The following is a 26,385-nucleotide window of genomic DNA, read 5'->3' on the forward strand; positions in this document are numbered from 1 at the left end:
TACTGCCCTAATCAATCCTCCTTGTCACTTCCTCCAAAAATTCAATCAGATTTGTAAGGCATAACCTTCCCTGAACAAATCCATGCTGACTATCCCTGAGTAAACCATGCCTTTCCAAGTGACAGTTTATTCTATCTCTCAGTATTGATTCTAATAGAATGACTGGCCTATAATTGTTCGGCCTTTCCCTCGTGCCCTTTTTAAACAATGGTACTACATTTCAGGTACCTCCCCTGTATCTAGTGAAGATTGGAAAATGATCCTCAGTGCATCCGCTATTTCCTCCCTGGCTTCCTTCAATAGCGTAGGAAACAATCCATCCGTCCTGCTGACTTATCAACTTTCAAGGATTCCAGTCCATCTAGTACTTCCTCTTTCGTTATGTTTACATTATCCAATATTTCACACCTCTCCTCTTGAACTACTACGTCCGGATCATCCCTTTCCCTTGTGAATACGGAGACAAAATATTCATTTAAAACCCTACCCACATCCTCTGCTTCTACACATAAGTTACCCTTATCATCCCTGATAGGTCCCACCTTTTCTTTAGCTATCCTTTTGTTCTTAATGTACTGATACAACATCTTTGGGTTTTCTTTAATCCTACTAGCTAATTTTTTTCATTCCCTCTCTTTGCTTTCCTTATATCCTTTATTACGTCACCCTTGTACTTTCTATACTCCTCGAGGCTTTCTGCAGTATTTAGTTTTCTGTGACAGTCATAAGCTTTCATTTTCTTCTTTATCTTCCCCGGTATATTTCTAGACAACCAGGGGGCTCTAAATTTGGCAGTGCCATCCTTTTTCTTTGCGGGGACGTGTCTGCATTGTACCCGTAGAATTTCACATTTTAGTGCCTCCCAATGATTACGCCTCAAGTAGCTATATCCAGTTCACTTGTGCCAAATCACCTCTTAGTTCTGTAAAATTTGCCTCCCCCAATTTAAAACGTTTGGCCCTGATTTAACTCTGTCCTTTTCCATAATAATGCTAAAACTAACCGAATTGTGGTCACTATCCCCAATATGGTCACCCACTGTCACTTCACCCACTTGCCCATCTTCATTTCCCAGGACTAAATCTAGAATTGCATCCCCTCTTGTTGGGCTTGTCACGTATTGGCTAAAGAAGTTCTCCTGGGTACCGATCAAGAATTTTGCGCCCTCTGTGCCCCTCACACTGTTTGAATCCCAGTTGATGTTAGGGTAGTTGAAGTCCCCTACTATAATTGCCCTCTTATGTTTGCACTCAGAAATTTGCCTACATATTTGTTCTTCAATCTCCCTTTCGCTATTCGGGGGTCTATAGTACACTCCAAGTAATGTGACTGCCCCTTTTTTATTTCTTAGCTCAACCCATATGGCCTCGCTTGATGATCCATTTAGCATATCATCCCTTCTCACAACTGTAATTGATTCTTTAACCAATAATGCTACCCCGTCCCTTTTTATCACCCACTCTATCCTGCATGAAAACTCCATATCCAGGGATATTGAGCTGCCAATTATCCCCGTCGAAAGCCCGGTTTCCGTTATAGCAATGATATCATGCTGCCATTTGTCTATCTGTGCCCTTAGCTCATCTGCTTTGTTTGTAATACTCCGTGCATTGAAGTATATACCCTTTAACCCCGTCAAATTCCTCTGCTGAACTCTATTTAACCTTTGGTTCTTTTGCCTTTCTGAGTTGCTAACTACGTCACTAACTGTTTTTCTACTTCCCGTTTCCTGGTCTGAATTTGTCCTATCTGTACCTGCCCTTTGGTTCCCAACCCCTGCCATACTAGTTTAAACCCTCCCCAACAGAACTACCAAATGCCCTCGCAAGGATATTGGCCCCGGTTCTTCTTGGGTGCAACCCGTCCAGCTTGTACAAGTCCGCCTTTCCCAAAATCGATCCCAATGCCTCAGGAATTGAAACCCCTCCCTCCTACACCATCTCTCAAGCCATGCATTCATCTAGCCTATTCTCCTATTTCTGCTCTCGCTGGTACGTGGTACTGGGAGTAATCCTGAGATTACCATCTTCGAGGTCCTGCTTTTTAATTTATTTCCTAACTGCCTGTATTCTGCTTGCAGGAACTCATCCCTTTATTTAAACCGATGTTGTTGGTACCAATATGGACCACGACCTCTGGCTGTTCACCCTCCCCCTTCAGAATGCCCTGCAGCCACTCCGTGACATCCCTGACCTCGCACCATGGAGGCAACATACCATCCTGGAGTCACGTCTGCAGCCGCAGAAACGCCTTTCTGTTCCCCTTACGATGGAATCCCCGATCACTATTGCTCTCCCATTCTTTTTCCTCCCCTCCTGTGCAGCTGAGTCAATCGTGGTGCCTCGGTCTTTCCTCTTGCTGCATTCCCCTGATAAGCCATCTCGCCCAACAATAGCCAAAACGGACTATCTGTTTGAGAGGGAGATGTCCCCAGGGGACTCCTGCTCTACCTGCCTTGTCGTTTTACTCTGCCTGGCAGTCACCCATTTCCTTTCTGCCTGCGGTGTGACCACCTTACTGAACGTGCTATCCATGATAATCTCAGCATCGCCGATGCTCCACAGTGAATTGACCGGCAGTTCAGCTCCAGCTCCGAAATTCGGTTAGTCAGTAGCTGCAGCTGGACACACTTCCTGCACACATGGTCACCAGAGACACCTGTAGTGTCTATGACTTCCCATATAGCGCAGGAGGAGCATATCACGGGTGCGATCTCTGCTGCCATGAATTGCCTTAGATTAAGCTCGTTCGTTACTCCCTTTGAGGAGTTTACTCCTTTAAATTACTCTTAATTTAGAGAATGTTAACTACACTCGGGACCTTGATTCACTAAAAAACGCTACTTGCTATAACTAAATTAAGTTTAGTTTTTAAAAAAAATAGTTTTCTGCTGTAAGTTATTGGGCCCATAGTCCGGATAAAGAAGAAAACAGAAGAGATGCTCACCACCAACCATCTACCTGCCTTACCTGTGAAGTCACACTGCAGTTTTGTTTTGTTGTTGCTGTGACCCGCTCTCGCTATGCACCTCACCGCTTACTGCACCGAATCCCCTCACTCACCAAATTCCCAAATATAGACTCTGTCGAAACCAGACTTTGTCAATAGCTGCTACCCCGTGCTTCCTCACTCCATGCATTAGCAAAACCCTTCTTAATTTATGCTCGCTGGAATGCCAATTACCTGAGTCAGCCCCAGCTGACAGTAGATTACCAGTTCTAACCAGTCACCTAATTAACTAGGTGACCAACTGCCATTTCAGCCAGCTTGTTTACCACTAACTGAAAACTGCAAGTTAAGTTAAAATTTAAAGTTAAATGTTTGATGCAAAATTTAGTCAAATTTTAGATAAAGATCAACCCTTAAAATTCCCTTCACTCACCAAATTCCCAATTATAGGCTCTGTCGAAAGCAGACTCCGTCGATAGCTGCTGCTCCGTGCTCCCTGGCAGGCACGACTTACGTGAGTCTCATTGGGTGCAGCCTGTGGTGAATGTCTCAGTCAGTCCCCTCTGCAGAGAAAGCTTCTTGTCCAATGATTGATTAGAAAGGAGAAACGAGGTGCACAGAGGATAGGGAGAGACAAGTAGATCTAGATTAAATAATAATTCAGAGATAGCTGGGATCAGGCAGGGGGCAAATGTGAGGCACTCTTAGATGACATTGGAATACATGTCCATAAATGGGCGTAGCTTGGTAAATAAGGTCGGTGAGCTGCAGGCTCAAGTCGCCAGTTGAGACTATTATATAGTGGCAATAACAGAGACCTGGCTCAAAGTTGGATAATTGTAAACAATTTTACAACACCAAGTTATAGTCCAGCAATTTTATTTTAAATTCACAAGCTTTCGGAGATTTTCTCCTTCCTCAGGTAAATGTTTCAAGATCTCCTTGAAGCCTACGCATTTATACATATTGAATAATACATGGTGTTTACAGACTGCCCCTGCAACTGCCCGTTGCCAAGGCAATCACCGTGTTCAGACAGAGAGGTGTCATCTGCAGAACCCCCGAATACACATTCAACAAAAAAACAAACAGGGAAAAAAAACAGAGAAAAAAAAACACAGAGAGAGGCAGAAACATCCGGAAGGCAGAGAGAGCCAGCAAATGACCCATTATATTAAAAACAGATAACATTTGTTCGCTGGTGGGGTAACGTGTAGCGTGACATGAACCCAAGATCCCGGTTGAGGCCGTCCTCATGGGTGCGGAACTTGGCTATCAATTTCTGCTCGACGATTTTGCGTTGTCGTGTGTCTCGAAGGCCGCCTTGGAGTACGCTTACCCGAAGGTCGGTGGATGAATGTCCATGACTGCTGAAGTGTTCCCCGACTGGGAGGGAACCCTCCTGTTTGGCGATTGTTGCGCGGTGTCCGTTCATCCGTTGTCGCAGCGTCTGCATGGTCTCGCCAATGTACCATGCTCTGGGGCATCCTTTCCTGCAACGTATGAGGTAGACAACGTTGGCCGAGTCACAGGAGTATGAACCATGCACCTGGTGGGTGGTGTCATCTCGTGTGATGGTGGTATCTGTGTCGATGATCTGGCATGTCTTGCAGAGGTTACCGTGGCAGGGTTGTGTGGCGTCGTGGACGCTGTTCTCTTGAAAGCTGGGTAGTTTGCTGCGAACGATGGTCTGTTTGAGGTTGGGTGGCTGTTTAAAGGCGAGTAGTGGAGGTGTGGGGATGGCCATAGCGAGGTGTTTGTCCTCATTGATGACATGTTGAAGGCTGCGGAGAACATGGCGTAGTTTCTCCGCTCCGGGGAAGTACTGGACGACAAAGGGTACTCTGTTGGTTGCGTCCCGTGTTAGTCTCCTGAGGAGGTCTATGCGATTTTTTGCTGTGGCCCGTCGGAACTGTCGATCGATGAGTCGAGCGTCATATCCCGTTCTTACTAGGGCGTCTTTCAGCGTCTGTAGGTGTCCATCGCGTTCCTCCTCGTCTGAGCAGACCCTGTGTATTCGCAGGGCCTGTCCATAGGGGATGGCCTCTTTGACGTGGTTAGGGTGGAAGCTGGAAAAGTGGAGCATCGTGAGGTTGTCCGTGGGCTTGCGGTAGAGTGAGGTGCTGAGGTGCCCGTCTTTGATGGAGATTCGTGTGTCCAAGAAAGAAACTGATTCTGAGGAGTAGTCCATGGTGAGCTTGATGGTGGGATGGAACTTGTTGATGTTATCGTGTAGTCTCTTTAGTGATTCCTTGCCGTGGGTCCATAGAAAGAAAATGTCGTCGATGTATCTGGTGTATAGTGTTGGTTGGAGGTCTTGTGCAGTGAAGAAGTCCTGCTCGAACTTGTGCATGAAAATGTTGGCGTATTGGGGTGCGAATTTGGTCCCCATGGCTGTTCCGTGTGTTTGGGTAAAGAACTGGTTATCGAAGGTGAAGACATTGTGATCCAGGATGAAGCGGATGAGTTGTAGGATGGCTTCCGGAGATTGGCTGTTGTTGGTGTTGAGCATTGATGCTGTCGCAGCGATGCCGTCATCGTGGGGGATACTGGTGTATAGTGCCGAGACGTCCATCGTGGTGAGAAGTGTTCCTGGTTCAACTGGTCCGTGGGTACTGAGTTTTTGTAGGAAGTCTGTAGTGTCGCGACAGAAGCTGGGGGTTCCCTGTACGATGGGTTTCAGGATGCCCTCGATGTATCCAGAGAGGTTCTCACACAGGGTTCCGTTGCCTGATACGATGGGACGTCCGGGTGTGTTGGCTTTGTGTATCTTTGGGAGGCAGTAGAAGTCTCCCACGCGGGGATTACGTGGGATGAGAATGCGTAGGATGCTTTGAAGGTCTGGATCGAAGGTCTTGATCAGTTCCCACCAGCGAACAAATGTTATCTGTTTTTAATATAATGGGTCATTTGCTGGCTCTCTCTGCCTTCCGGATGTTTCTGCCTCTCTCTGTGTTTTTTTTTCTCTGTTTTTTTTCCCTGTTTGTTTTTTTGTTGAATGTGTATTCGGGGGTTCTGCAGATGACACCTCTCTGTCTGAACACGGTGATTGCCTTGGCAACGGGCAGTTGCAGGGGCAGTCTGTAAACACCATGTATTATTCAATATGTATAAATGCGTAGGCTTCAAGGAGATCTTGAAACATTTACCTGAGGAAGGAGAAAATCTCCGAAAGCTTGTGAATTTAAAATAAAATTGCTGGACTATAACTTGGTGTTGTAAAATTGTTTACAATTGTCAACCCCAGTCCATCACCGGCATCTCCACATCAAAGTTGGATAGGATTGGGAAGAGGAGGTACTTAATATTCCTGACTACAAGGTATTCAGGAAAGATAGGGAAGGAAAGAAAGGAGAGGGTGGCAGTATTGATCAAATAAACTATTATAGCACTGAAAAGAGATGATGTAGTTGAGGGGGTCAAATACAGAATCCATTATATGGTGCAGAAACTTAAATCCGGGACAAAATAAATTGGCACTTGGAAAGTATGGGCTAATAAATGAAAGTCAGGACGAATTTGTTAAAGGAAAATCGCGTTTGACTAATTTGATTAAGATCTTTGATGAAGTAACGGAAGTGTTGATGAGAGTAGTGCGGTTGAAGTGTGCATGGACTTTAAAAAGGCATTTGATAAAGTAACACATAATAGACTTGTTAGCAAAATTAGAGCCCATGGGATTAAAGGGACAGTGGCAGCGTGGATATAAAATTGGCTCAGGGACATAAAGCAGAGAATAGTGGTAAAGGGTTGTTTTTCAGACAGGAGGGAAATATACAGTGGTGATCCCCAGGAGTCAGCATGAGGACCAATGCTCTTTTTGATATATGTTAATGACCTGGACTTGGGTATATAGGGTATAATTTCAAAGTTTGCCGATGACACGAAACTTGGAAATGTAGTGAACAATGTGGAGGATAGTAACGGATTTCAAAAGGATATAGACAGATTTGTGAAATGGGCGGACACATGGGAGCAGATGAAATTTAGCGCAGATAAGTTTGAAGTGACGCATATTGGTCGGAAGAATGAGGAGAGGCAATATAAACTCAATGGTACAATTTTAAAGGGGGTGTAGGAACAGAGTCTTGTTGGAGTGCAAATACACAAATATTTGAAGGTGGCAGGACAAGTTGAGAAGTCTGTTGAAATGTCTTTTGGATCCTTGGATTTACAAATAGAGACATAGAGTACAAAAGCATTGAAGTTATGCTAAATCATTGTAAAATAAAGTTTAGGCTTCAGCTGGAGTATTGTGCTCAATTCTGGGCTTTAGGAAGGATGTTAAGGCCTTAGAGAGGGTACAGAGTAGATTTACCAGAATGGTGCCAGGGATGAGGGACTTCAGTTACGTGGGGAGACTGGAGAAGCTGGTGTTGTTCTCCTGAGAACAGAAAAGGTTAAGGGGAGATTTGAGAGAGGTGTTCAAAATCATGAATGGTTTTAACAGAGTAAACAAGGAGAAACTATTTCCAGTTGCAGAACGGTCGGTAACCAGAGAACACAGATTTCAGGTGATTGGCAAAAGAGCCAGAGGGGAGATGAGAAAACATTTTTTAAATGCAGCGTGTTGTAATGGTCTGAAATGCACTGCGCGAAAGGGTGGTAGAAGCAGAGTCAAGAGTTACTTTCAAAAAGGAATTGAATAAATATTTGAAGGAAAATAAATACAGGGCTGTGGGGAAATAACAGTGCAGTAGAACTAATTGGATAACTCTTTAAAAGAGCTGGCAAAGAGACCGAATGGCCTCCTCCTGTGCTGTTCCTACTATGATACTATGATTCCTCCTCGAAAATTGCTCCTTTACTAACCAGTAGAAAATCAAGGGGCAAGGGGGAGGGAGGAACTAAAACCATCACTATCACTAGAGAAAAAGTATTAGGTAAACTGATGAGTCGAAAGGCTGACAAGTCCCCGAACTGCCTCCAATGCAAGTATATCCTTCCTTAAATAAGGGCACCAGAACTGTACGCAGTACTCCAGGTGTGGTCTCATAAGCACCCTGTACAGTTGTAGCATGACTTCGTTGCTTTTATATTCCATCCCCCTCGAAATAAAGGCAAATATTCCGTTTGGTTTCCGTATTACCTGCTGCACCTGTACGTTGACTTTTTGCATTTCATGTACGAGGACACCTAGATCCCTCTGTACCGCAGCATTTTGTAGTATTTCTCCATTCAAATAATATTTTGTTATTTTTATTTTTCCTCCCAAAGTGGATGACTTCACATTTTCCCACATTATATTCCACCTGCCATTTTTTTGCCCATTCACTTAACCTGTCAATATCCCTTTGCAGACACTTTGTGTCCTCATCGCAATTTGCTTTTCCAGCTGTCTTTGTATCATCAAAAAATTTCGCGACAAGACTCTTTGTTCCTTCATCTAAGTCATTGATATATTTTGTAAAAAGTTGAGACCCCTGCGGCACCCCACTAGTAACAGATTGCCATTTTAAAAATGATCCTTTTATCCCGACTCTTTGTTTTCTGTTAGTTAACCAATCCTCCATCGATGCCAGTATATTACCCCCAACACCATGAGCTCTTATCTTGTGCAGTAATCTTTTATGTGGCACCTTATCGAATGCCTTTTAGAAATCTAAATATACTGCATCGGTTGGTTCCACTTTTTCCACCCTGCCCCTTACTTCCTCAAAGAACTCTAATACATTTGTCAGACATGATTTCCCCTTCATAAAACCATGTTGACTCTCCTTGATTGTATTATGAGTCTCCAAATGTACTGCTACTATTTCCCTAATAATGGATTCTAGCATTTTCCCAATGACAGATGTTAGGCTAACTGGTACTTGCTTTCTGTCTCACTCCCTTCTTGAATAGGGGTGTTACGTTTGCGGTTTTCGAATCCGCTGGGACCTTTCCAGAATCTAGTGAATTCTGGAAGATTATAACTAATACATCCACTATCTCAGTTGCAACTTCCTTTAAGACCCTCGGATGCAAGCCATCAGGACCACGGGACTTGTCAGTATTTCGACTTTGCCCCTTGATTTTCTAATGGTTAGTGAAAGAGCAATTTTCGAGGTGGAATCATAGTATCATAGTAGGAACAGCACAGGAGTAGGCCATTCGGCCCACCGTGAACAAATGTTGTCCCAAAACAAATGCTCGAGGAACAGCACTCCCCACCTTTGCCAGTCTGATGTTACTACCTTTAACCGCCCTCTCTGTTTTGTGTTTTGTAGCCAGCTTGCTATCCATTCTGTTACTTGTCCCCTGCCGCCACCTGCTCTGACCTTAGTCTTGAGTCTACTATGCGGTACCTTATCGAAGGCCTTTTCAAAATCTAAATATATTACATCTAATGCATTATGCTTGAATACACTTCCGGTTACTTGGTCAAAGAAATCAATAAGGTTGGTCAAGCATGACCTTCCCTTCTGAAATCCGTGCTGACTCTTCTTTATTATATTTTCGGTTTCTGGATGTTTTTCTGTTATATCTTTGAGTAAGGATGGCTTGTTTTTCCTATTACCGACGTTATGCTAATTGGTCGAGAGATCTCTGGACTGGTTCTATCTCCATTTTTACAGATAGGAATCATTAGCCGTCCGTCAGTCCTCTTGCGCTATCCCTTTTCCGAATGAATCTTTTTTTTATATATGTATTTGTATATATCTCTTCCCTCGCTTATTTTAATGCGTGGATGCAATTCATCCGGGCGAGGCATTTTATCCTCTCTAAGTTTGAATAATTTATCAATGATCTCCCCCTTTCTATCTTAAATGTCTTTATATCTTTTTGATCTCTTCTACTAATATCATGCCCACCATGTTAATCTCCTTGCTAAATACTGAGACAAAGTAAATATTTAATATTTCTGTCATTTCGCTGTCATTACTTGTGAGTTTATCATATGAATCCCTCAGTAACGCTATCTTTATCCTGATTTTTCTCTTGTTATTTATGTGTCTGTGGAATAATTTACTATTACTTTTTACGTCATTAATAATTTAATTTCGTCGTCTCTTTGCCTTCCTGATTCGTATATATTAATTTCTTTTGTAGCCTTTTCATATTCCCTCTTGTCATCCTCTCCTATGTTGTCTATTTATTTAATGTATGCCTTTTACTTTAGTTTCAATGTTGCCCTTATTTCATTATTCATCTATGGTGTTTCATTACTGGCGAGTTTGTTCTTGTTTTTTAGAGGGATATATTTCTCCTGGACTCGACTGATCACCGCTTTAAATGTTTCCCACTGCTGTTCTATTTCTTTGTCAGTAATTTTTCGAGTTTATTTTCCCAGTTCCATTCTCATTCCCTTAAAATCAGCTTTTTTCCAATGTATTACTTTGGCCTTTCTCTTCCTTCGGACCTTCTCAGTCTTTATCTTAAACCTTCTTATGTTGTGATGGACATTGCCCAGATGTTCGCCTATGCTTATCTAGTCTCTTATCCGTTCTGGTTCATTTCCCATCACTAGATCCAGCAGTACTTCCTCTTTGTTGGGCTTTTTACATACTCGGTAAGGAAGGATCACTGCACACATGGTAAACTCACCATTCCCACTATCCCTCTTCTTGGTAGTTTATTTGAGGATAGTTGAAATCTCCCATGATTATTATTCGAAGCCCTTTACTCATTTCACACATTTACTTACGTATTTCTTCCTCCACCTCTTTTCCACTATTAGATCGTCTGTAGTATACCACCATTTAGTGGTCGATCACTTGTGATCTTTTATTCCAATCCATACGGATTCTGTTCCTATCCTTCTGTAGTTTTCCCCCCCTTTTTACTGACATTATGTTATCTCTAATTAGTACAGCTGCTACACCTCCCTACACATTTCCTTTTTGTTTCTGATTCAGCTATAACCTGCAATATTTAGTTGCCAGTCCTGTTCATTATGTAGCCAAATTTCAGTTATAACTATTATATCTGGTAATGCCCTATGCATGATTGACAATAGTTCCCCCGTTTTATTTTGGACGCTATCTACATTGCTGTAAAAGGTAGTTTAATTCGTCTTTAATAAATGTTCCTTTTACTTTATTTTTCAAGGTCCTTTTATATTTCAGTGTTATGACTGTACTTATTCCTTAACCGTGTATGTTATCTCTATTCCTTAGCATGGTTTGTTAATCCAAGTGCGAACCAGGCTGAGTATAGAAAATGCAGAGGGGAAGTGAGAAAAGAAACAAGAGGGTCAAAGAGAGAGTATGAGAATAGACTGTCGGCCAATATAAAAGGGAATCCATAATCTTCTATAAGCGTATAAATAGGAAACGGGTAGTAAGACGAGGGTTTACCAGATTGATACCTGGACTTCAAGGGTTAAGTTACGAGGAGAGATGACACAAATTGGGGTTGTATTCTCTAGAGTTTAGAAGGTTAAGGGGTGATCTGATCGAAGTTTATAAGATATTAAGGGGAACAGATAGGTTGGATAGAGAAAAACTATTTCCGCTTGTTGGGGATTCTAGGAGTAGGGGGCACAGTATAAAAATTAGAGCCAGACCTTTTAGGAGTGAGATTAGAAAACATTTCTGCACAAACAGGGTGGTAGAAGTTTGGAAATCTCTTCCGCAAACGGCAATTGACACTAGCTCAATTGCTAAATTTAAATCTGAGATAGATAGCTTTTTGGCAGCCAAAAGTATTAAGGGATATGGGCCAAAGGCAGATATATGGAGTTCGATCACATATCAGCCATGATATTATCAAATGGCTGAGCAGGCACGAGGGGCTGAATGGCCTACTCTTGTCCCTTTATTCCTATGTTCCTATGTTCCTATGGGTGGGCCGTTTAGCGACCAAAAAGGAGATCTACGCATGGAGGCAGAAGGCGTGGCTGAAATAGTAAATAAGTACTTTGCATCTGTCTTTACCAAAGAAGAAGATGCTATCAAAGTAAAAATAAAAGGGGAGGTAGTTGAGATACTGGATGGAGTGAAAATTGATGAAGAGAATGTACTTGAAATACCAGTTAAGCTTTAAAGTAGGGAAATCACCCGGTCTGGATGGGATGCATCCGAGGTTGTTGAGCGAATTAAAAAATTGCAAAGGTGCTGGCCATAATCTTCCAATCCTCCTTAGATACGAAAGTGTTGCTAAAGGACTGGAGAATTGCAAATGTTACACTCTTGTTCAAAAAAGGGGGTGAGGAGAACATAAGAACATAAGAAATTGGAGCAGGAGTAGGCCAATCGGCCCCTCGAGCCTGCTCCGCCATTCAATAAGATCATGGCTGATCTGATCCCAACCACAAATCTAAAGAACACAAGAAGTCGGAGCAGGACCCGGCCACATAGCCCCTGGGCCCTCTCCGCCACCCACAGGGCATTGACCGATCCGAACTCAGCTTCATGTCCAATTTCCTGCCCGCTCCCCATAACCCCTAATTCCCTTTACTTCTAGGAAACTGTCTATTTCTGTTTTAAATTTATCTAATGATGTAGCTTCCACAGCTTCCTGGGGCAGCAAATTCCACAGACCTACCACCCTCTGAGTGAAGAAGTTTCTCCTCATCTCAGTTTTGAAAGAGCAGCCCCTTATTCTAAGATTATGCCCCCTAGTTCTAGTTTCACCCATCTTTGGGAACATCCTTACTGCATCCACCCGATCAAGACCCTTCACAATCTTATATGTTTCAATAAGATCGCCTCTCATTCTTCTGAACTCCAATGAGTAGAGTCCCAATCTACTCAACCTCTCCTTATATGTCCGCCCCCTCATCCCCGAGAAACCCAGCAACTGCAGGCCAGTCAGCTTAACCTCCGTGGTGGGGAAGCTTTTACAAACGCAAATCCAGGACAAAAGTAATGGTCACTTGGACAATCGTGGATTAATAATGGAAAGCCAGCAATGATTTGTTAAAGGCTAACCCTGTTTAACTAACTTGATTGCATTTTTGATGAAGTAAAAGAAAGGGCAGGTGAGGGCAATGCGGTTGATGTTGTGCATATGAACTTACAAAGATGTTTGATAAAGATCCACATAATAGGCTTGCCAGCAGAATTGAAGCCCATGTAATAAAATGGGCAGTGGCAGCATGGATACGAAATTGGATAAGTGACAGGAAACAGAGAGTAGTGGTGAACGGTTGTTTTTCGGACTTGTATACAGTGGTGTTCCCCAGGGGCTTGTACTAGCACCACTGCATTTTTTTGAAATATTTTAATTGACTTGGACTTGGGTGTACAGGGCATAATTTCAGAATTTGCAGATGACACAAAACTTGGAAGTGTAATAAACAGTGAGGAGTATAGTAATACACTTCAAGAGGACACAGACACGCTGATGGAATGGGCAAACACATGGCAGATGATATTTAATGGAGAAATGTGTGAACTGATCAAATTTGGCAGGAAGATCGAGAAGAGGCAATATAAGCAAAATCGTACAATTCTAAAGGGGGTGCAGGAACAGAGAGATCGGCTAATATAAGTGCACAAATCTTTAAAGTTGAGAAAGCGGTTAAGGATGCATACGGGATCCTGGACTTTATAAACAGAGGCATAGAGTTGAAAAGCAAGGAAGTTATGTTGAACTTTTATAAGACACTGATTCAGCCACAACTGGAGAATGGTGTCCAATTCTGGGCACCGCACTTTAGGAAGGATGTGAAGGCCTTATCGAGGGTGCAGAAAAGATTTACTCGAATAGTTCCGAGGATGAGGGACTTCAGTTAGGTGGATAGACTGGAGAAGCTGGTATTGTTCTGCTTAGAGCAGAGAAGGTTAAGAGGAGATATGATAGAAGTCGTCAAAATCATGACTGGTTTAGATAATGTAAATGAAGAAAAACTGTTCCAATTTGCCGAATGTTCGCGAACCAAAGGACAGAGGTTGGCAAAAGAACCGAAGGCGACATGGGGAGAAACTTACTTATGTCGAGATTAGTTATGATCTGGAATGCGCTGCCGGAAAGGGGGTGGATGCAGATTCAATCGTGGCTTTCAAACAGAAATTGGATGAATATTTGAAGGGAACAATTTTGTTGGCCAAGGGGAAAGAGAGAGGGAGTAGGACTAACTGGATTGCTCTTACAAAGGGCCTGCACGGGCTTGATGGGCCGAATGGCCTCCTTCTGTGTTGTAACAATTCTGTGATTCTATGATTCCAATTGTTTGGAAATATGACTTCAAATAGATTCTGTTGCATAATGAAGCTTTGGGGAGAATGGTTGATTAAATCTGTTTGTTTAACTGAATGTGACTAATATCTCTGTTGGTGCTCTCCGACTAATTCTCCCGGAGGAGGATCCCCTCTGGTATAAGTAAGGGATCGTTTGACCGAATTGACACTTTTCAGTCAGAACCTCGTGTCCTGCGCCGCGGACATCGCTCCTTCACACTGAACATGGACTATCCAGTCATCTTTCAAATAGAACGTATTTACTACCCCGTTCTCGCAGCCGTTGGTATTACGGGTAAGGAAATCGACCAGTCACCGTGTAAACCAATGTAACTGTTGTTGCTCTAATTGCTTGCCTTGCCCTGTAACATATTGGTCTCGATATGTTTTGATTGATATAATACAAATATAACACGGATTAATGTAAAGAGAGACATAGATGGAGAGTGTGTCTGTCAGGGACATAGTTGGAGAGAAAGAGCGAGAGAGACAGAGAGAAAGAGATAATTACGTATAACAAGGTTAATTGGATTGCTCTTTCAAGTAGCAGGTACAGGAATGATAGGCCGAATGGCCTCCTTCTGTGCTGTACTATTCTATGATTCTATGATCATATGCTTTCATAGTCACCTATTCCGTTTATTGTACAATATTTTTATTGTCTACTTAATAGGATTTCATGATAAAATCTGAATTGTTTTGAATTTTCAACCCGAGAAATAATGGCGGATTATTCACCAGTACTTTGCGCTGGAGAATTCCTTACCTAATTCCAGGGAATACAAGCCTAGTTTGTGTAATATCTCCTCGTCATTTAACACTTGGACTCCAGATATCATTCTAGCAAATCCACGCTGCGCTCGCTCCAAGGCCAATATATCCTTCCTAAGGTGCGGTGCCCAGATTTGAACACAGTATTCCAGGTGTGGTCTGAATACAGCCTTGTATAGCTCTTAAGGGGTGATTTCATCAAAGTTTTCAAGATATTAAGGGGCACTGATAGGGTAGATAGAGATAAATTATTTCCGCTGGTTGGAGAGTCTAGGACTAGGGGACATTACCTATGAATTTGAGCCAGGACCTTCAGGAGTGAAATTAGGAAAAAAACTCCTACACGCAAAGGTTGGTCTAAGTTTGGAACTCTCTTCCACAAACGGCAGTTGGTGCTACCTCAATTGTTAATTTAAATCTGAGATTGATGGATTTTTGTTAACCAAAGGTGTTAAGGGATATGGGACTGAAGCGGGCATATGGAGTTAGTTCACAGATCAGCCATGATCTCATTGAATGACGGAACAGGCTCGAGGGTCTAAATGGCCTATTCCTGTTCCTATGTTCCAATGATGGTGAGCACGGTTCCCAGAGGTCCCCTAGGTAGGAATTCTATTGGATGTTAGGTAACACTCTGTGGTCAGTATGCGTCAGTGTTGCAACGAGAAAATTAACTGTTTCTACTAGATGGGATGGCCAAACAATGGGAAATGTACCCACAATAATAAATCCATTTCAAAAAATATAATTAGACAGAAACAGGGGGCGTTTCCATTGATTATTGATGGCGGCTCGGCAAGGGCTTTGTAGGATATTGTTTGATTTCTGAACAGACCGGTCCAACCGAATCAAGTGGATTTGTGTAAAATCTGAATACTCTGTACAAGGATTGCAAATTAGATGGAAAACTCTGGACACCGTGTCAACGGAATTAATGCGTGATGAGCAATGTGGATTCAACACTCGCAATTCCCAGACTTTCCTAATTATTGAGGAAATAATTCGTGTGCTACCGAGTGTCAATCTCCATCAGTGTGTTTGGGCTCTCAGCATCCAACAGAGCTGGGAATTAAGACAGCATTGATTGAGGCTGAGAGAGAGCCTGGGGCTGTATAGCTGGGAAAAGAGACAGCATTGATTGAGGCTCAGAGAGAGCCCGAGACTGTAGAGCTTGGAAATGAGAAATCATTGATTGAGGCTCAGAGAGAGCCCGGGACTGTAGAGCTGGGAAATGAGACAGCATTGATTGAGGCTCAGAGAGAGCCCGGGACTGCTAAAAGCAGTGGAGGAAATTTAAGTACATGGTGGTAGAAATGGACAAAATCGGAAAGTGAGACCTGGGATTTTGCTTGACGGTCACTGGATTGAACCCCTTTATTCCATTGACCTCTCTTCAAATAAACTAAAACACTAAACCAGCTCTGCATTGTTTTATTTTCTAGCTCCATTTGGAGCTATCTCTCCCCCTCTAAGCTGCCACGCCGTAGATTCTCTGACTCTCCGAACGATTAATTTTGTACAGAGTCTCACTCCATTGTGTGTCACTCCACTGCAGAGTTTGTCTCACATTCCAGCGTGATTTCCAACATAAGGAAGTTGTGGTGCACACATTTCCCCGCACCAGCATTCCTCTCCCCGCACCACCATTCCTCTCACCGCTCCACCATTCCTCTCCCCGCACCACCATTCCTCTCACCTTACCACCATTCCTCTCCCCGCACCACCATTCCTCTCCCCGCACCACCATTCCTCTCCCCGCACCACCATTCCTCTCCCCTCACCACCATTCCTCTCTCCGCACCACCATTCCTCTCCCCGCACCAGCATTCCTCTCCCCGCCCCACCATTCCTCTCCCCGCACCACCATTCCTCTCACCGCACCACCATTCCTCTCCCCGCCCCACCATTCCTCTCCCCGCACCACCATTCCTCTCACCGCACCACCATTCCTCTCCCCGCACCACCATTCCTCTCCCCTCACCACCATTCCTCTCTCCGCACCACCATTCCTCTCCCCGCCCCACCATTCCTCTCCCCGCACCACCATTCCTCTCACCGCACCACCATTCCTCTCCCCGCACCACCATTCCTCTCCCCGCACCACCATTCCTCTCTCCGCACCACCATTCCACTCCCCTCACCACCATTCCTCTCTCCGCACCACCATTCCTCTCTCCGCACCACCATTCCTCTCGCCGCACCACCATTCCTCTCCCCGCACCACCATTCCTCTCCCCTCACCACCATTCCTCTCGCCGCACCACCATTCCTCTTCCCGCACCACCATTCCTCTCACCGCACCACCATTCCTCTCGCCGCACCACCATTCCTCTTCCCGCACCACCATTCCTCTCACCGCACCACCATTCCTCTCCCCGCACCACCATTCCTCTCCACGCACCACCATTCCTCTCCTCGCACCACCGTTCCTCTCCCCGCACCACCATTCCTCTCGCCGCACCACCATTCCTCTCCCCGCACCACCATTCCTCTCCCCTCACCACCATTCCTCTCGCCGCACCACCATTCCTCTTCCCGCACCACCATTCCTCTCACCGCACCACCATTCCTCTCGCCGCACCACCATTCCTCTTCCCGCACCACCATTCCTCTCACCGCACCACCATTCCTCTCCCCGCACCACCATTCCTCTCCACGCACCACCATTCCTCTCCCCGCACCACCATTCCTCTCCCCTCACCACCATTCCTCTCGCCGCACCACCATTCCTCTTCCCGCACCACCATTCCTCTCACCGCACCACCATTCCTCTCGCCGCACCACCATTCCTCTTCCCGCACCACCATTCCTCTCACCGCACCACCATTCCTCTCCCCGCACCACCATTCCTCTCCCCTCACCACCATTCCTCTCCCCGCCCCACCATTCCTCTCCCCGCCCCACCATTCCTCTTCCCGCACCACCATCACTCTCCTCGCACCACCATTCCTCTCCCCGCCCCACCATTCCTCTCCCCGCACCACCATTCCTCTCCCCTCACCACCATTCCTCTCCCCGCACCACCATTCCTCTCCCGCACCACCATTCCTCTCACCGCACCACCATTCCTCTCACCGCACCACCATTCCTCTAACCGCACCACCATTCCACTCCCCGCACTACCATTCCTCTCACCGCACCACCATTCCTCTCTCCGCACCACCATTCCTCTCTCCGCACCACCATTCCTCTCACCGCACCACCATTCCTCTCCCCGCACCACCATTCCTCTCACCGCACCACCATTCCTCTCCCCGCACTACCATTCCTCTCACCGCACCACCATTCCTCTCCCCGCACCACCATTCCTCTCACCGCACCACCATTCCTCTCCCCGCACCACCATTCCTCTCCCCGCACTACCATTCCTCTCCCCGCACTACCATTCCTCTCCCCGCACCACCATTCCTCTTCCATTGAACTTCTGGCTGATTGTTACAGGAATACATTGAGAAGTGAAATTGGTCTATATCAGTTGCTAGCTGCACTGCACCGTGCCAGGTATAAACTGAAGCTGGTGATCACATTTCAAATGAGAAACGTCAGGTTGACATTGTGCAAAATCTGATCAAACGAGATTGAATCTTTTATCCCTTTGCTTAATTAATCTCTCTTTAATTAACCTTTGGAGCCATAGCTAACATGTGTTGTTTATTTAAATTTTAATTTCATTGATTACTAATCTCGATTGTTTTTGTCCGATAGCATTTGAATCGGATGTGTGGGTTTCACTTTATTATTGTATTGTTCCCTTTGTAAACAATCAGTTTGATTATTCCACTTCCCCAGTTCCGAATCGTTATATTCTATTTTCCGGAGTCTGACGGTCATTTTCTTATTCTCTCGTTGCTTACAGTTAATTTGGTTACGATTGTGATCCTGACTCGAGGAAAGTGCGGTCTCTCCAAATGCATCACTCGCTACCTGGTGGGAATGGCAAACGCGGATCTATCGCTGGTTATCATCGATGTGATACTGAAGCGGATTAATAGTATTTATTTCCCATTGAATTTCTTGTACATCACTCCAATATGTTCCCTCATTCTTGTCCTGTATGTTGCAGCGCGGGACTGCTCGGTTTGGTTCACAGTCGCGTTCACCTTCGATCGTTTTGTAGCAATTTGTTGTCAGAAGCTCAAACCCAAATATTGCACCGAGAAAGCGGCGACTGTGGTTTTATGGACCGTGTGTGTGGTGGGCTGTTTGAGGAGCATTCCCTTTTACTTTTCATACGAGACCTCCTTTATAATTGACAATGTCCCGTGGCTATGTGTCACAACAGATGAATATTACACTTCGCACCTTTGGAAGGCATACGAGTACATCGACAGTATTGTAACCCCTTTATTACCCATCTTCCTCATTCTGTTATTCAATGCACTAACCGTCAGATATATTATTGCGGCAAATAGAGTCCGCAGGGGACTCCGGAGCAATAGTGAGAATGAGAATGATCCAGAGATGGAGAATCGGAGAAAATCCATGATTTTGTTGTTCGCTCTATCTGGAAATTTCATCCTGTTATGGATGACGTATGTTGTACATTCCTTAACTTGGGAATTGAAGAATTACGAGTATGCAAACAGATACTACAGTAACCCTGTATATTTCGCCCAGCAAATCGGATTCATGCTTCAGCTGCTGAGCTGCTCCACAAACACCTGTATATATGGACTGACTCTGACTAAATTCAGAGAGGAGTTGAAGAATGGAATGAAATGTTTGTTTACTCTAAACGGTAAATTATGTAAAATAACGAATAGGTTTTAAAATTGAAACTGGATTGGACTTTGATGATGTAAACTCAACATTTTCCCGATTCTATGAATCACTTTGGACAGGTTGTTATGAGTTAATAAGTTACTCCTCAAAATATTAGGGTTTAAAGGATTTATTGTTGGTGTAGATTGGACTTAAGCTATAATAATGATTATTATTGACAATAATTAAACAGTGGCAATTACGGAAAATCCTTGCGAGTTCACCGGGAAATTCAAAGCACCCACAGTTCCTTTTTCGGTCTAATTGGTTGCTAAACCTTCGAATTCCAAAGGACCTGTTCCAACACCCACACTTTTAAATGTTTTTTCCACCCTGCTACGTGACATTTCATTCGCTTCTACATTGCCTAATCCACCTTTATCATTCAACACTGACTTGCCTGCCATGTCCTTGCAGCTATGGGCCCGAGTTAACTCCTTAACTTGACTCACAATCCCTAACTTCCAGGTCTCAAGTGTTTCTCAGGCAAGTGCCGCATCAACGCTGGAGCGAACAAAAATAACGTGTTTCTCTGCCGCTGAATTGCTTATCAGCTAAAGACTCTCTTTGTCTGTTCTGAGTCCTTGCATAAACGTTCGTTTTAGTGAGTTATCCCATCTGAAAAGGATGATACCTTCGCGAATGTATCTTCCTTCAAAACTTGTTATCAGCCAAATCTCTCTCACTGGAATGTTTTATAATTAAGTCCACGGTCCAAACTGACCGCAGGTCGTCACTGCATTCTATATTAATAAAATGAAGAAAACCTTTCTTATGATTACGTAATTCATTCATCTAACGCGCTGAAAGCGTGAGAGATATGCTGATAGGGTGAGATGAATTAGGGTGGGAGGAGGCTCGTGTGCAGCACAAGTACTGGTATGAATCTGTTGGGCCGAATGGCCTGTTTCTGTGCTGTAAATTCTATGTAATTCTATACAGCAGAAACTCACTAAATAGGCAAAAGTTATAAAATAATATTACTGCAAAATAAAGAGACTGCACGACAGTTTAACTAACCTTTTCTGTAGAAGGTCATTGGCAGAAAGGAGGCCGAGTGTTTTTCGAAAGAGTTCGGATAATGACGTTGAAAATAATGTCGGATTCATTGATATTAATGTAGATAACTGAAGGATAAGGAACATGAGAAGAGGTAACAGGAAAGCAGTGTATAACGTGATAAGGTCCTATCTTAAGGTGGCCAGTTGGCTGTTGTGGTTACCGGAAGTTAACCCCAACCTGGATACACTTTCAGTTAAAAACAACATTCAGCATCGATTTAGAGAGCTGAGAAGTGAAAGTTTCAAGCAAATCCCTTCGTTAGAAGGAAGAAAAAAGTACTGATAGACAAACTTTTAATATGAATGGAACAGAGGAAAGGGAAAGAGAAAAGTTACACAAACACACACATGCAAACACACATGCATACACGGATATGCACACATATACATATGCGCATAAGCATACGTGCGTGCACACAAATACGCAGACACACACATACACACAGACCTGCACAAAATGCGCATAATCATTTTTCCAACGTGCTTCTCCTTGCAACTCGGATGTGAAGTCTCACTATTTATTCCTGACACAGTGCTTCTCCTCTTCGGTATTTGAGTGTCATGACCACAAGTTGATATGGTTGTTAAAAAAAAGCATAGGAAAGAAAGAAAAAAAAAGCATAGGGTTCATTAGCTTAGAGGCATAGATTTGAAAAGCAAGGAAGTTATGGGAAACCATTATAAATTACTAGTTAGGCCTCCGCTGGAGTATTGTGTCCAATTCTGGGAACCACAGTTTAGGAAGGATTTCGAGGCTTTGGGGACGGTGCAGAGGACATTTTGTGGATTTGTACCAAAGATGAGGGAATTCAATTTTTTTGGGAGACTGGAGAAGCTGGGATTGTTCTCCATAGAGCAGAGAGAGTTAATGGGGGGATTTAATAGAGTTGTTCAAAATTATGAAGGATTTTGATGGAGTAAATAAGGACAAAATATTTTCAGTGGCAGGAGGTTCAGTAACCAGAGGACACAGATTTAAGCTAATTGTCAAAAGAACCAGAGAGGAAATGAGGAGACATTTTTTTTCTGCAGTGAGTTATTATGATCTGGAATGCATTGCCTGAAGGGGCGGTGGAAGCAGATTCAATAGTAACTTTCAATAGGGGATAGGTTATATATTTGAATTGGAGAAATTTGTCGGGCGAAGGGGAAAGTGGATCGGCAGGCGTATTAATTGGAAAGCTCTTTCAAAGAGAAGGCACATGCATGATGGGCCGAATGGCCTCCTCATGTGCTCTATGATTCTTTAATTCTTTGATCAGGTAGGTTTCTTCCTTGGTGGCAAACGCAATCCAATAATGGGTTGTTTTGTCTGGAGAGGAGAAGATGCGAGTCCCTCACCAGCTCTCACCCTTCACTCACAACTTCTCTTTATTTACCACAGACATTCCTAACTGCTGGACCGAGGTGTTAACCAAAGTCCAAAGATACCTCCTTTCCTCAGTTCGGTCTAATTCTGAAACTAATCCCCAGATGTTAGATGTTTTGTCGGAGGTATCCTGAGGATGAGAGGGTGTGGTGGAAGCAAGTATGGTTCGAGAGTAGACAGAAAGGGTGGGGGAACAGTGTTTGGTTTGTGATAAACTCACATCGAGACTTCTGCAGGTTCAAGGGCCTGTACTCAGACCAGCTGAGAAATGCAGTTCTAACAGTGACTCTTTAAATCTGATTGGCCAGAATTTTGACTTCTTCAACTGTGATATGTTTCTGCCGCCTATCATTTGGCTGCTACCGGATTCCAGTTATGAGAGTGAAGAACTGCAGTTTCAGATTTTATTTTGGCATAGGCCGTCATGATAATTTGTTGGGCTTGTGTGACATCTTCGACTTCACTGGTCCAGAGCCCCGACATTGTAACTTACCAGGCCATCCAAAGCATTTCATGATGCTACAGACACGAGTATTACAATACCATTGTCTACAAAGAAGCCTGTTAATGGCATTCTGAGTGTCTGTGAAATCTTTAATATTTCTGAAATGGATTGGTATTATGTTTCCTCTTGATTTGCTGATATGCATAAACGTCGAACATGTCAATAATCCTTAATCCCCTTGATCCCATCTGCCTACGATTGCGACTTTCAATAGTAAATCCCTATGAAATAGCACGGACATTCTATCTCCTCATGTTCGCAGCTCAAATTCTCGATTGCATTTATAAAGTTAAACTCCGGTGGGTGGCCTTCTGATCCCTCGGTGCCGTACACATTGTTCTGAGTTTGGATTCTTTAAAGATAACTATCGAAGTGATAGGTCTGTAAAAGTAATACATACCCCGAGGCCTGTTAATGAGGTTGCTAGTCCGGCTCAGTACCAGGGCCACAGGAGAATCGTTATTTTCTGAAGAAATTTTAAGTATCCATATATTCTGTTACATAATGATGCTTTGGGGTGAATGGTTGATTAACTGTTTGTTTAACTGAATGTGACTCATACCTCATGGTGTTCTCCAGCTAACTGTCCCGGGGGAGGATCCCCTCTCGTATAAGTAAGGGATCGTTTGACCGAATTGGTATCTTTTCAGTCAGAGCCTCGTGTCCAGCGCTGCAGACATCGCCCCTTCACACTGAACATGGACTATACAGTCATCTTTAAGATATAACGTATTTACTACCCCGTCCGAGCAGCCGTTGGTATTATGGGTAAGGAAATAGAACTAGTCATCGTGTAAACCAATGTAATTGTTAATGCTCTAATTGCTGGTCTTGCTCTGTTACATATTGGTCTTGATTTGCTTTGATTGATACAATGCATATAGAACACAGATTAACGTAGAGAGAGACAAATATGGAGAGAGTGTGTTTTTCAGAGAGATAGATAGAGAGAAAGAGAGAGCGGGGGATAAAAACAGAGAGAAAGAGATAAATGCGTACAACAAGACAAATTGGATCGCGCTTTCAAAGAGCTGGCAGAGGCACAATGGTCCGAAAGGCCTCCTTCTGTGCTGTATCATTCTATGATTCTATGATTATTTTCTTGTGATATAATCGCCTATTCCGTTCATTGTACAGTATTTTGGTTGTCTACTTAATAGGATTTCATGATTGAAATTATGAACTGTTTTGAATTTTCAACGCAAGAAGTAATGGCAGTTTATTCCCATGTACTGTGTGCTGGAGAATTCCTTATCTCCAATAGACGCTGGCATTAAACAGGATATAAAACTTGGTCGGGCTGTGAGAAAACATACGAGTTCACAAGGATCAAGGTCCCACATAACGATGGTTTGGTGCTGCTGATGGTGAATTGATCAAAGTCATTACATTGATTCAAAACAATCTTTGCCAATGCCAAAAGTTGACTATTTGATTAATATAAATGAATGGTTCTTTGGTTTGTGATAATTGACTGCCTTTTGTTCCAGTTTATTTACAGAGATAGTCCCGGACCATTTAGGTTAACACACCCTGTCTGAGACTTGTGAGAAGTGGATAGAGCTGTGGCCTCTTTGATAGTGAGCGCGTTGCCCAGAGGTCACCTATGTAGCAATTCCATTGGATGTTAGGTAGCTCCCTTTGGTCAGTGTGCTTCATTCTTGCAACCAGAAAATTAGCTGTTTAAATTAGATGGGATGGCCAAGCCATGGGAGATTTATCTACAATAAATGTTACAAAATATGATTAGACAGACAACAAAGGGTGTTTCCACTGATTGTTGATGAAGGAGACATTCAGCACGGCAACACATTGCAGATCATTGTTTGGTTTCTGAACAAAAAACGTACAACTGAAACAGGTATCATAGTTTCATAGTAACATCGTAGGCACAGCGCAGGTGGAGGCCATTCGGCCCATCGTGCCTGTGCCGGCTCTTTGAACGAGTTTTCCAATTAGTCCCATTCCCCGGCTCTTTCCCCATAGCCTCTAAATGTTTTTCCTTCAAATATTTATGCAATTCCCTTTAAAAATTAGTATTGAATCTGATCCCACCGCCTTTTCAGGCAATGAATTACAGATCATTACTACTCGCTGAGTATAAAAAATGTTTCCTCTAGCCGCCTCTGGCTCTTTTGCCGATCACCTTAAAGCAGTGTTCTCTGGTTACCGACCCTTGTGCCACTGGAAACAGTTTCTCCTTATTTACTCTCTTAAAACCGTTTATGATTTTGAACATCTTTATCAAATCTCCCTTCACATTCTCTGTTCTAAGGAGAACAATCCCAGTTTCTCCAGTCTCCACACAACTGAAGTCCCTCAGCATTCTAGTAAATTTCTTCTGCATCCTCTCTAAGGCCTTGACATCCTTCCTAAAGCATGGTGCCCAGAATTGAACACAATACTCCAGCTGAGGCCTAACCAACGTTTTATAAAGATTTAGCATTATATCCTTGTTTTTGTGCTCTAATCCTCTGTTATTAAAGCCAGGGATCCCATATGCTTCTTTATGAGCCTTCTCGACTTGTCCTGCCGCCTTCAAAGACTTGAGTTTGTGCACCACCAGGTCTCTGTTCCTCTACCCTCTTTAAAATTGTACCGTTTAGTTTACAATGCCTCTCCTCATTCTTCCTACAAAAATGCATCACCTCACACTTCCTGCGTTTAATTTGATCGGCCATGTGTCTGCCCATTTCACCAGTCTGTCTCTGTCCTACAGAAGTCTGTTACTATCTTTCACATTGCTTACTACAGGTGGATTTGTGTAAAACATTAATACTCTATTTAAGGATTGCAATTGAAATAAAAAGCTCTGGACATTGTGTCAATGGCATCTGTACATAATGAGTAATGTGGTTTCAACACTCGCAAATCCTAGATTTCCCTAATTATTGGGGAAATAAATCGCGCGCTGGCGAGTGTATATCCAGTCAGTGTGTTTGGGATCTCAGTATCCAACAGAGCTGGGAAATGAGTCACCATTGATTGAAGCTCAGATAGAGACGGGAACTGATGAATGGAGCGAAGGGAACTTCAGTAGATGGCGGCAGAAATGGACAAAATAGGAAAACGAGACCTGGGATTTTGCAAGAATGTCACTTGATTGAACGCCTTTCCTTCGATTGATCTCTCTTTTAGTAAATTAAAACATTCCACCAGCTCTGCGTTAATTTATTTTCCAGCTCCACTCGGAGTTACCCATCCCCCTCGAAGCCGCCACGCCGTAAATTCCCTAACTCTCCGAGCAATCTATTTTGTACTGAATCTACTAATAGTTTCCTTTATTTTCTCTTACAGTGAACTTGGTGGCGATTGTGATCCTGTCCCGAGGAAAGTGCGGACTCTCCAAATGTATCACTCGCTACCTGGTTGCCATGGCAGCGGCCGATCTAACGGTGGTGATCATTGATGGGATCAAGTGGATCCCTTGAAGAGTATAGAGATTGCCGGAGTAGAGTTAAGAGAGAAATCAGGAGGGCAAAAAGGGGATAGAATCATAGAAGAATCATAGAAGTTACAACATGGAAACAGGCCCTTCGGCCCAACATGTCCATGTCGCCCAGTTTATACCACTAAGCTAGTCCCAATTGCCTGCACTTGGCCCATATCCCTCGATACCCATCTTCCCCATGTAACTGTCCAAATGCTTTTTAAAAGACAAAATTGTACCCGCCTCTACTACTGCCTCTGGCAGCTCGTTCCAGACACTCACCACCCTTTGAGTGAAAAAATTGCCCCTCTGGATCCTTTTGTATCTCTCCCCTCTCACCTTAAATCTGTGCCCCCTCGTTATAGACTCCCCTACCTTTGGGAAAAGATTTTGACTATCGACCTTATCTATGCCCCTCATTATTTTATAGACTT

At 43.6% G+C, this 26,385-nt stretch overlaps 1 protein-coding gene across 1 annotated transcript; it reads left to right on the forward strand.

The window, feature by feature from the left end:
- Nucleotides 1–14,279: 14,279 nt before the first annotated feature.
- Nucleotides 14,280–25,952, forward strand: LOC137312473 (probable G-protein coupled receptor 139). The gene is made up of 3 exons (XM_067979019.1): nt 14,280–14,349; nt 18,682–19,572; nt 25,819–25,952. Exons 1-3 carry the CDS (start codon nt 14,280–14,282, stop codon nt 25,950–25,952), a joined length of 1,095 nt encoding a protein of 364 aa, XP_067835120.1.
- Nucleotides 25,953–26,385: the final 433 nt, after the last annotated feature.

This window comes from Heptranchias perlo, unplaced genomic scaffold (assembly GCF_035084215.1).
Source record: "Heptranchias perlo isolate sHepPer1 unplaced genomic scaffold, sHepPer1.hap1 HAP1_SCAFFOLD_43, whole genome shotgun sequence".
Classification (NCBI taxonomy): Eukaryota; Metazoa; Chordata; class Chondrichthyes; order Hexanchiformes; family Hexanchidae; genus Heptranchias; species Heptranchias perlo.

Coding starts and splice junctions, on each gene's coding strand:
- LOC137312473 (XM_067979019.1), top strand. CDS start 14,280: ATGGACTATCCAGTCATCTTTCAAATAGAACGTATTTACTACCCCGTT. Junction 14,350..18,681: donor CGCAGCCGTTGGTATTACGG/GTAAGGAAATCG, acceptor CGTTGCTTACAG/TTAATTTGGTTACGATTGTG. Junction 19,573..25,818: donor TACTCTAAACGGTAAATTAT/GTAAAATAACGA, acceptor TTTCTCTTACAG/TGAACTTGGTGGCGATTGTG.